Source organism: Aptenodytes forsteri, unplaced genomic scaffold, assembly GCF_000699145.1.
Source record: "Aptenodytes forsteri isolate BGI_AS27 unplaced genomic scaffold, ASM69914v1 Scaffold55, whole genome shotgun sequence".
Classification (NCBI taxonomy): Eukaryota; Metazoa; Chordata; class Aves; order Sphenisciformes; family Spheniscidae; genus Aptenodytes; species Aptenodytes forsteri.
This window is the reverse complement of record NW_008796063.1, coordinates 7,828,077-7,840,700: the sequence shown is the minus strand read 5'-3', so window position 1 is coordinate 7,840,700 and position 12,624 is coordinate 7,828,077. Positions and strand designations below refer to the sequence as shown.

Sequence of the window (12,624 nt, the reverse complement as noted above, 5' to 3'; positions counted from 1 at the left end):
TCATTGAAAAGATAGCCTCTCTGCAAAGCCCTTGGGAGCCTGCGAAATTTGATACTGTTTTAACTTCCCACACACAGAGTTCCATGGTCACTGATTTTAACATTCAAAAGATAGCAGTCAGCATCCATTACATACCCTTCAAGCTGCATTGGAGATGTGTGACCTAATCCTAGATACGTACATGAAAGTCAGAAAGAACAGAGAAAGCCCCAAGGGCTCCTCCAAAGCTGAAATTCCTGCATCACTCAGAAATTCAGGCCTGCATATTTAAGAGGAAAATTGAGCCTTAAACATGGAAGCCTTTCTCTAGCATTGCCATAAACTAATTTATTTGGTGAATATCCTGTAGAGAAAGGGGAACTGGAAACTTGAGAGCCCCTTGTAGGTACAAAGTCCGTAACTCCAGACAGCAGATCAGACTGACCATGCTGAGAGAAGCCACATTGTGTATGCAGGTATAACAGGTTCCTTGAAACAGGATTTTTCTTTGCATGAATATCAGGTTAAAACAGAAAGAGATGAAAAGGTACTCTTAAGTTTCTTGCTGCTACCCTTCCTGCAAGCTGCAGTCTGTGTGTTCTAAAACCTTAGAGCAGCACAGGGAACACATCTCCTGTTTGCAGAACTGAAAGAAGGTAGAACTTCTCCTGAATGTCAGAGACACAACTAGACTCCCCAGAAGTCCCATTACTTCACTGTGGTATAGGTCCTGTGCGCATTTGAGGCCAAGGCAACATGTCTGCGTCCATCTCAAGAACCTCAGAGGCTTGCCAAATGAAAGATTGCCAACATTTCTCTGCTTTGAGCCCAAACTGAAGTTCAGGTAAGTCCAAAGACATTTTATATTATAGTTTTCCTGAAAACTCTTATTCTTTTCTTATGCACAGTACACGAACACAGTCATCATGGTCTGTTTCTTAAGCACAATACATGAATGCAATTATCATGGAACAATTCTTTCCTCTGCTTTCAAGACATCATTTGTAGTGTTTCAAAGTGTCTAAGCTAGAGCCACAAGAGCTATTGTTTCCAGAGATCGGAGCACAAGGTATCGAGGTAGCTAGCTGCAGAGGAAAATAACTTCTGTTCTGGCAGTTGTATATACATTCAATGCAAATTCATGAACAACGGCAATGCACAAAGGTGGCCCTTCTGCATCTCCACCCTTGCTCCTGGATAAGTACAGTGAAGGAGGAATAGCCCTATAGTTCACCTCAGAGCCTAGCCAGGTGGGCCCTCCATATTAACATTAGAATTTTTCTGATGTGTTCCTGAATCCCACGATCCTTGTATCCATACCTGATGGGAACGAACCAGGGTAGCCTTTAAGAGAGAGACAGACCTACCACACTCCCCTATCGTCCTATTTTCAGAAAGAAATCTATCTAGCTGGGAGGTAAAAATTCTCTCTAGGAAACACCAAGATGAGAATAATATGTCTATTAATGCAGTTGTTCTGGGCACAAAACTGCTCCGAAAAGAAGGGAAGCCCTCTACTGTGATCCTGCTTTATTCCATCCTATTCCTTTGGCCAGGCCAACAGGGCTTCAACACCTCATCGTACCAGGCCATTCTTTCTAATTGTTTTTCTCCTCAGTTTGTTCAGATTTTACTTTCTGACTGCATCTGATTTAAAGACCAGTATGGATTTCATGTAGTGGAAGAGTTTCATTCCTCATTTTCTTAAGCTCCTAAAATTCATAATTTCCCATAGAACAATCACTTAAAAAATGACTGTTGCAATTTGTCGCTAACGGAACTTGCAGAACTGGAGCAGAAGAATTTAAGATTAGCTCAGTGTTCAAATTGGTTTGCTCACGAGAAGACTCCTTAAATTACTTAATCTTCAAACTGTTAGTGATAAAACAAATGTGCTCTTATCTAATCTGCAACAAATCTTTCCCAAACTGTTGCTCTGCCAACTGAGGAACATGCTACCCTTTAAAAATTTATAACAACTGCAGCTAATAAAACCAGGGTTTGGAACCACCTCAGTTTATCTTTGCTGGAACAATATGAAGATGTCAGAAAGCTCTTTGCCACATTGAGAAGAAAATTGCAATGCAGCACAAGACTACAGGATTTTCTTCTTGCTCATGCAGTACTACTTTATTATATTAGAGATTCAGATTTTTCAAATATTACTGTGATTTTAATTTACAATCTCAGATGTACTCTCAGAAATATTCAGAAAAAATTCAGAGATAACATTGTACATCACAAATAATAATTTGAACTGAGCACATGCCTTTGTACGAAGTTTACTGCCTTCTAATAAAGCTCTTGTCACCATCTGAGCCCCCACTCAGGTTATGTGACTTCTCTTAGCTGGGAAAGGCAAGGACTGATATATTTGTAAAAAAGCTTCGATCAACTCAGTATTTGTGATATCTTCGATACATCTTTTTATCGCTACTCCTATTCTACCAGTTAATAGCAAGATATTTTTTCTATTAATCCACAAAAGCTCTCATTACCATACTATTGAGGGTCTGTATTTGATTTATCCCAATCATTTTGAAAACCAACCTCTTCTATTAACACAATTTCCTTTTTCTGTTTGTCAAGACTCCTTATTAAGTCCACACTGTGTTATTCTCCCAAGAAGCACAGCTCATTATCAGGTCACTATCAACATGTACACACTACAAATATTTTATACATGCAAATGGACAAGCATACTTGATTTTCTGTAAGTACTACTCCAGTAGGCTATGAGGGATACACTGCAAAAACCCTTAGGTTTCAATCTTGTCTGCACTTTCCTCTAGAACCTGTCCCTTGACTAATTAAACGATGGCCAGAACCATCCAAGAACTGTAAGGCTGAATATAAGTTATGCATTAACTACTAATCCTTTGATTTGGCTTTCTGTTTAGAATTAGAGATCCATCCTGCAGCTCAAGAAACTCATAAATAAAGAAATCTATCAGGCTTTGCTGACACATTGAGTAAACACCTGCAACTGAAGTGTCTTGTTCCATCAGAAGGAAATAAAAGTAATTGGTAACCAATTTGTTTCTGCTTTCTTTCATCTGCTTGTTCTTATCTACAGGCCTTTTCATAACTTCATTCCCTGACAGCCCCCTAAAACTGGGTAAGAAATAAATAAAACATTTAAAAAATCAGAGAGCAGATAAGCTACTAAAGAAAGGCAGCACTGCTAGTTTAATATGATTCCCCAATGACTGTTTCTCAGTTTTATTGTAACTGTATTTAAGAATCTTTTACATTAACTGAGGGGCTGCCTTAAGTATTGCATTAGGCTGGATCTGACAGCAAAGCAGCAAAGTGAAGCTAGTTACCATAAAATCTTATGAATAAGGGAGAGTTTAAACAAAAACCATAAATAAGTGAAATCCGTCTCTGCTCCTTAAAGGGAAGGGAAGCCGCAAGATAATAATTCTAAGAAACAGAGTACAAAGAAAAAGACTGGAACCAAACTTCATCCAGTAAGTAATAAATATAACAGACACACAGTGCTACAAATGAACCTGGAACAGGGCTTTGTAGAGAGAAGAGCTGTTTTCTTATCTAGCATGAACTACTATAAATTGCTTTAGTAGAATACAGACCATACAGCAGTCTTTAAAATTGTATTTTCAGAAGGCTAGAAGAGTGTAGAGAATTGTGTGCTGAATTCCCACTGCAACACACTACAGAAATGCATGTGCATGATTTCTGATCAACACTGAAACTTGTATCATTGCCAGAGCAATAACCTCTCCAGGACACTTGCACAGTTATTACTGGGACTATTACATAAAAGCTAGACTTTACACAATCAGCTCTGGCTTAAAACATCTAAATGTATCTGTTCTAAAACATCTCTTTTATTCTAAAAGTCCTAAAAACTCTATACTGTGTGCAGAGTGCTAATTTGCTTTATTATATCAGGACATGACATGCACTGTAACTACCATTTCCAAATGACAACCTCCTTGCTACAGCAAAACTCCAACACAGAGGTGGTGGTGGAAACAGGCAGTGAAAGGGCACTAATGTCCCTTTAAAAATATTAAGTCCCAAGTTTCCCTTGGAGTCAAAGGTCTAGCACGTAACACCAATTTTAACGGTATTTCCTTCTCCCTTTTGTTACCTCAGTAATGATATCGCCTGCCTCTATGCTCAGGAACGTCCTTGGCCCCCTGACTGGCACTTGCAACAGGCAACGCACAGAAGTGCTCCTAAAAGGCTTCTTTCGGAAATACAGGCACTTGACATATTAAAACTAGATGTAAGTAAGCTGGGAGTTAATCAGGATTTATTGCATCTAAGAGCCAAGATGTGGAAGCTGCCCAATAACGATTTTACTACTATATTTCCCCAACTTCTGATTAAACGTATAGTTTCACAAGGGATTCAGAATCACATCAGTGTTAAAAAAAAAAACACCACAAACTTTTTGATGAATTTATATTCATGGGGAAGAACAGCTGAATTAATGTGGAAGATAACCCTCTTTCACCTCCTTTGTTCCGTTCTCCAAAGAAAGGTTCAAATGTAAGGTCAATGAAATATTAAAATATCAATTTTATTTCCTATTATACCTCAGTCCAGAGCCTGTTTTACTAAAAAACACATTGCCTTGAGAATTACCCATTATAGAAAGGAAGGCTTTCGCTCTTGCTGGTTCCTCTGTGCTGTCTCTCAATTTTGCTTCACAGAAGTACATCCCCACATCAGCAGAGGTTGGGTTGGTGATAGTGAGTCGTCTCCCAAAACTGCTAATGCCACTGGTTATTTTTACTCCATTTCTCTTCCAGGTCATGCTTAGTCTCTCAAGAGGTCTGCCGAGGTTTAAAAAAAAAAAAACCACACACAAGAATACAACAATAAAATATATATATTACAGAACAGTCTTGTCTGCAGTTATATACAGATTATAAAACTTCCGTAAGTTTCCTCTATCCCTGACATTCGCTATCAAGAAGTAAATGCATATATAACTTCTACATATCAAGACTACAGACTACTCAAGTGGCATTATGCAAGTACAGCTAATTGATACAGCAATAGAACTTTAGCACTAATAATTTGATTTCTCTAAGCAAAAGGAGTAAATACCGCTATGGGAATCAGCTGCACGGGAAGTGCTTTCATTATAACTCAATTATCAAAACAATATTAACCATATCGAGAACAACTCTGCCCTCAGGGGGGAAAGCGAATCAGTTGGTCTTCTTACCATCTAAGGACCTCAACTATTCATTTCCACTGGAATTCAATGCTATTCAAGGCCAACTAGATGGAAACATAGGAGGAATGCTGTGAACTCTATATTATGGTGCATTATGAACAGTTGAGCAATAATCACTGTAAAATGAGAGCATCTGTAATAAATTACTTCATAGGAGATCCTCGCTAATTTATTTACTAGAAAGCACAGACTGTTCAACAATATCACCTTTCATGTCAATAGGCAATACAGCTGAAATATTATTAACCCTTAACATAACTTTTTCCTTAAGATAATGTCTGCTGATTGAACACCACCATGCTGCTTTTCCTTACCGTGTGAGTAACAGGGGGGAAAGTGACTCTGCCTATATCATTATTTGGCCAGAAAAATCAATATGTTTAATTCAGTAATGTTGGACAAACAAGATTATTCGTAAGGTTACTTTGAAGAGCAAGCTACATGCTGCATTCTGCTTCAATCATTAAAATAATAAGAAAAATGGAAAATAACTTCCTATGTCCTTCTCAGTAAAGGACAGTGCATTAAAATTTGTTCCTTATAACCCCGCTGCTTTTACAATACCTTGCATTGGCCACACACTCCAGCGTGATTTCACTTTTCCCTGCTACAATGCTTGTATTCTGTGGAGGGATTACAATGACGGGAGCCACGGTGTCAGACGGGTCTGTGGCACCTGCACGGGCAGCAAGAAACCTTGTGAAGACTCTGTACACCTGCAAACAGCAAGGACTGACACGTTCCAGGCAAAGGATCTCGTCAAGCGACACAGCTGCAAATTTCACTCCTCAACCTCACCATGGATTTTAATCTCCTCATTAAGGGGAGATCTTCAGCATGACCATTCTCGATGGCTTTCATTATACTGTACAAACACTGTTTCAATATACCCAGCTTGGTATCATTCAAAGCACGTAACTCGCAAGAACTACTCCCAGATGGAGTGCAGGGGCCATTCTCAAAGAGAGAGCAAATAAATTAAGCATCCTAAAGGTTTTCTATTGTTGAGCACTTTTATTTTTATCAAACACTTGCTGACTTATAATTTTAAAACCTTTTCATGTTTTGTTTAATCTTACCACTTCCATACCATTTCAAAAGAGTCTGCCAATACTCATGTTAGTTCTTTAAAAAGATTTTACACACTGGGGAACAAATATAAAATTAACAAAGCAGCATATCACAGCAACTTCAATCCCTTTTTCTTATCAGGAAAGTAAATAACCCAAATCTGCTACTCTTTTGTGAGGCATCATACTGTAAATAATTTAGCTTATGCAACAGTCAGCAGACACTTAAAAAATGGTAAAAAGGCTGCTTGTAAATTTTCTCTGTATACATTTAGTAAGTGAATTAAAATACCCATGTATTCATAGGTACTTTGCTTCAAGCAACTCATTTGGGAAAGAAAAATTAGCTATTTTTCAGCTTGAATAACAGAGTAATAAAATTCTCTAAAGATACAGAATCCAATAAACGAATTATAGGGAAAAGTAATGAAAATAAAACTAAACTGATGGAAAAAAGCAAGCCCGTTCATCAAATGTTTCTGCAAAGGAGGCTAGCCCATGCCCATTAAGCAGAACGGGAAACTGGCAAGTGCAAGGTATGAACCCTGATGTTTAAGATAATTCCCTAAAGAATAGAAAATGTATAGAAGGTTCTTTGCTTATCTCCTACCAAGCATGCCAAAAGCCATTTGACATTCGATTTCACTTGTTGGATAGACAAAGGTTTTGGTAATGGGGCTCAGAAAGTTCACAAGATTAGCAGATTTCTGAATTACTGAATGACAAAATTTTTACCTTTTGATGTTTTTGTAATTGGTAGCAAATAGCGTACTGTGGGAGATGAAAGCATGTAATATAATTTCGAAATTTTAAGAATACCACCCACACATCTGAATAAATTCAAGCATCCAAGAATAGTACTTAAGGAAGTGGTAAGCACATATTTATTTCTTCTCGTAAATATGCTCTGTTGACCTGACACAGCATCTATATGCAATTCGCATGGGATCTCAAAAAACAAGCTTTTAGTAGTTTTTACTTCTGCTCAACAACATTCCTGGAAATATGATCCTATCAGGTAGCAAATCTATTTTCTAAGATTATTTCCATGGTGGTCTTATAGGTATTCATGGCAGGAATTTTCCAAAGAGTAATTGAAAAAATAGGAAACAAGCGGTAGATTAGTAACTTGTTACTGAGGAGAAGAAATAACTTCAGCATTACTGTTCACCACTACTTCTGCGCAAGATGAAGGTTTACGACAGTAAATGCTAGAAGATCAACAAACAAGTTACTAATTTGGCAGTAATCATTTCTTATCTCCATCTGGAAAAGAGGAAAACCACTTGTTTGACTTATCAGCTTCCCTGAAGAAGGGCTCAACCCCACTAAAACCAGCCGAAGAGAAGCCAGCTTTGTTGTAACCTCTAGGAGTTCACCATGTGCGAGCGGCTCTTTGTGCAGTGAGCAGATAAGCATGGGAAATAAAAGTGCACGTTACTCCGCCTGCAACCAGGAAAACGTAAGATTTCTTCGACTTTCTTTCCGATGGTAACAAGAATCTAAACAAAGTATGTGCTTATTTTCATTTTGTACCATCCCTGAAACAAATCTATTAAAAGCAGGCTCTTGATAAAGATGTTGAGCTAATACCGACGTGATACAGAGGGCTCATCAAAATGGTTAGCGCTTGCATTCTAAGTAATATACCTACAAAGGTCAGCTGCAGATGTAACAAGCATATACAGAAAACAACAACATTTCAAAGTATTATCTAAACAGTACATAGACAGCATGCATATTCCTATTTCATATTCAAAGACAGTTTAAGGTTCCCTTTGCAGTACAAAGAAACCACCTGCCATAATTCACTCTGGCCCCAATCCTGCCAAATAAAACCTAACAGGGACATTCCCATGGTTCCTTTTGCAGGAGGTAGTTTGCAGCTTTGTTTCATGGCTAATCAAAATATCAAAGGAGGAATTTGGTTTTACTTTAGAGTAAAAAATCTCAGTAGGGCTGTAACATGGGATCTGCGTGTCCGCCCCATCCTTTCAGAACTCATCCTTTTGTAAGAAATCCACAGGTTGGAATATCTGAGTAGCCAGGCTCCTAAGCTAGGTAAGGAGTAACACTGTGATTTTGTTTTGATGATGTGACACAGCAAATCAGACTTCAGTCAGGCTGTAGAAGGTAGAGAGCTATTTCAAACAATCAGATAATGAAAAACCACCCAGACTTTCCAAGTTTCTTATCCTACCTGTCAATAAAGCCACTCCATCCCTCTCCTACCTCCTAATGCACTACACTTGACATGATTTTACTTGACTGGTGCCACACTAAAGTACAAGGAAGAATGTCATTGTTAGTAAACAGATATTTTCTTTGAAAATCCTTCATAGAAAACAATTGAATTTTTTTTTTTCTCTTCTTCACTGTTCCTTTTTTACTTTATCAGACTTTTTCTTGTCCCCATTTTCTAGGTCTCTGCTGTTTCCTTCTGGATTTTCATCACCTCTTCCTCCTATGCCTCCCCTCCTTCAGGCAGCTTCTCTGCACTTGTCACTGGCCATTTCCCCTCCCTGCCATCCCCTGTTCCCCTATGGATGTTTCACATCATTTAAGAACTACTCAATTTCCCATATATCCTTTATTTTAATGATTGAGCTTCCGTTTCTCTGAAGGAGATATTTGTTAAAGACACTAAAATGGGAGAGCAATACAAATGCATACAAGAACACAGTTATGGTGAGATGAGTTTGCTAATAGGGCACCACCATTCCCACCCATATTCTATCTTTTCTGAAAGAAAAGATCTTCTTTCCTTTCTATCTGCTTTCTGAACCCCTCGCCTCAGCTAAGAAAGCAAAGCAACGTTAGGGAAAAACACTGACCCCAGAACTGTAGCCAAGGGATGCCTCACTATTAGACATAATAAGTCTGCAGGGAACTTGTAGGAAGCTGCAGAGATAAGACTGAACAGCATTTGAAGAACACTGAAGGGATGTGCTCTTAATCTGATTCTAGTCCTTAATAGATGACTGGACAGAAGGACTACCACAGGCAAGAGTCCCAATCCAGAGTTTTCTCCAAAAAAGAGCACGCTCTGCTTTCTTTCACATTGTACCTATTTTAGCCACAGCACTCACAGTATTTCCAATCTTCCCTTTGCTTCTAAACCTTCTCATTAGACACTGTCTTAATTATTACCGGTATCTACTAGGGCCCAGTAACTGAAGTGCCTTCAGGACCAGCCCCAACTAGTCTTTGCAGCTTGACTACCATAACACCAAAGACACTGACTCACAAGTGGAGGGAGCTTATCTTGCAGCTGTTTCAGTGGTCCTCATCCCCAGCTGCTCATGAAGCAGTTGGTGAACTGCTGCTATTTACCACCCAAAATATTAAGGTAAATTGGCACAAATATTATTTAGCCATATTAGACTTTTTTAAAAAGAGGGGGAAAAAAAGAGCCAAAAAAATAGAAAAATTGGGAGTGGGAGGCGGGGGGGGAAGAGAGAGAGAAAATGGAAAGGAGACTATCTGGGGGTTTTCTCTCCCTCTAAACATGAACTCCTCTCCAGACTGTGGCATTCAAGAATCTGGCAATTCTGCACAAAGCAGAGATATATTGAGAGAAGAGAGGAAAAGAGAGTGTGAACATCTCTTGCATGGTCTATTCGTTTTTATCACCAGTGGCTGCGCATGACTGCACAACGCCGATCTTGGATCACACTGAACTTCCCCCTTCTTTCCTCCTGTCTGACCAAGAAGGAAACCCATCCCAAGTGGTCTGTAACACTGATTTTTTAATACTGATGAGCTGCAGAATTTTTAATCTATTATTTAAGTACAGTAATTATGTAGACTGCCGTATCATCTCTGAAAAGACTGGTTTTATCTCTCTACGTATATTACCATGTAAGGTACAGGGAATTTTAAATACTGTAATTTACAGTTTATAAAGATCACAGACTTTATCAAAGCCACTTGGGTGCTTCATTTTCCCAACTGAGAAGAAATCTCACTCAGGCCATACGACTGAAGATACAAAAGGTGATTTCCCCTTCAGAAACATAGAAACATCAGGTCCTTTCCCAGATTTTACATTATGGCATGCAAAGTTTACCTATATGTTTCTTTGTGGTGCAGAATATTAAGAGAGTATTACTTCAATGGATGCTCAAATTAATCTCAGAGAGATACAGTGCAAACCAGCCTTAATAAAAGGTAAGAGAAAGTGTTTATCTCTTGAAAGAAGTAATAGCTTGAGTTCAGACTTGAGAAAAATGGCACGTTTTATTTTTGAGGCTGAGCAATTAAATTGCTTATAGGTCCCAACCCTTTCAAAACACTTAATACAAACAAGGTGACCGTGAGCAGGAGGAGTGAGGATTGCCTAAATAATCACTCAGATCACCCTCATTTACTTAGTATGGGGTAGAGCCTGCAATGTGATGTTGGCTGCTAGTCATTCCTACCCTTAGTCTTAGTTACTACTGCAATTACTTCTCAGCATCCTGTTTTCAGTGAAGAAGGAATCCCACAGGAATCAGTATCCAAAAATAGATTCACTTCTTCATATTACAAAATTTGTCGAAGGCAGACAAACACTTTGCAGAAAAAATCACCAGTACGCTACCCTCAAGCTAATGGAGAAACTGAATACTTCAACAGAACTTCAAAACCATTTAGAAGCTAACCTGGGAGAAAAAGGTTAGAAAACCTTCACCATAACCTTCCTACAGACTTTCAGACTTGCACAGTATGCAGAAACGCTTTCACAATTACTGTGCAGGATACATGCAAAGCTTCATGTTACCAAATGATGTATACCTATATTAGCAAAAAGCAGAATAGGAGATAAGAGTCTAATACAAATAGCAAGAATATTACATATAAATAGTTCAACATTATGGCATCAAGAATGTGCAACCTCTGCCTATGTAACATGGAATATGAGAAAAGAGGAGAAATGAGAACCACACAGCACTTATGATTGCTTGAGGGGAAAAAAAAAAAAAAGAGACCTTACAAATACAAACTGTCTAACGGAATACATTTCACTTTTTCCAGGTACAACCTGCAGATGGTTTGGTTTATCAACCCATAACAGATTAATGCCCCTTTCCCTTTCCAGTACAAGATACACAACAGGAATTGGATCCTGATCAATAATAGATTATCTTCCCTTCCCTTCTGCAGTACAAGATGCACAACAGGAACTGGAGCCTGATCAACAGACTAGCAAATGCTGACAACCACCTGCGGGCACGAGAGAGAAGCATTGAGCAAATAATGAAAAAAAGTATATTTCTCAATCATAAAACTCTATCCTAAAACATGGCTTGTCTAGTTGTTCCCTACTTATTAGAGTGATTATTAACTGGTTATACAATGATAGAGTGTTAAGATAATAAAAGTTACCATTTCATTTTTTCACTTTTATTCCAGCAAGGACTGTATTAATTTTCAAGAAAAGGGAAATGCATGGTGTTGCCGTGCACTGTACGGGCCTCTGCTCAGATTTCTAGATGTAAAGGAAAATAACAGACGCTTTCCTGTGAGGATTCTTGGTCACATTTGTTTAGTTTGATGAATAACATTAAAACTCCAGATGGAGTTTTTTTGAGTCAAAAGTACGTATTTACAAAATAATTAGCAATCTAATGGCACAGAGTTGGTGTATGAAGAATTATGACTTTTCAGTACCCGAGGATATCTTAAGACTCCTCAAAATGTATATATTAACATAATTTCTGATATTGAATCTTTGAGAAACTACACTCTAGCCTCGAAAGAGTAAATAAGCAACAACATAAAAACTTAGCTTTGTGGATCAAACTTGTAGTGAAAACGGCCTAGTTGTTTGAATCAATCACAGCAAGTGAATTCTTATATATACAGTCCTCCTCTCAATCCAGACATCAGACATCATGACATGTAAATAAAACACCAGATATAAAAAAATGTTTACAAAACACAATACAAGCAAAACAAGTGAATAATCTCGGTCAGTTATATTTATTAACTCAATATAATATTCTTGTCAATGTGACTAAGCTTTGTCCACATCAGATCAAACACGATTCATTTCCACGGCAAGTAAAGTAAACAAACAAACAACAACAAAAAGGGGTGAATAATAGAATAATACCCAAACAAAATACAGCAAGCAGATCGCAAACTAAATAGCCAGTGTACAAGGGGGGACATGGCAAAGAGAAGCAATTATGAAAGATTTCGTTAACAATTGTTGAGGAAGCCACACATAGAATCATAGAATCATAGAATCATAGAATCATTGAGGTTGGAAAGGACCTCTAAGATCATCGAGTCCAACCGTCAACCCAACACCACCATGCCCACTAAACCATGTCCCTAAGCGCCTCATCTACACGTCTTTTAAATACC

General features: G+C 38.2%; 1 protein-coding gene across 1 annotated transcript in view; it reads right to left on the bottom strand.

Annotated features, from left to right (window-relative positions):
• Positions 1-12,624, bottom strand: part of SDK1 (sidekick cell adhesion molecule 1) — a 436,461-nt gene that overhangs the window by 159,660 nt on the left and 264,177 nt on the right. Inside the window, exons 6-7 of the mRNA XM_019473996.1 lie at positions 5,765-5,876; positions 4,600-4,790 (exon numbers count right to left, since the gene is read on the bottom strand). Coding sequence (XP_019329541.1) covers positions 4,600-4,790; positions 5,765-5,876 — 303 coding nt within the window. The remainder of the gene's footprint in view (positions 1-4,599; positions 4,791-5,764; positions 5,877-12,624) is intronic.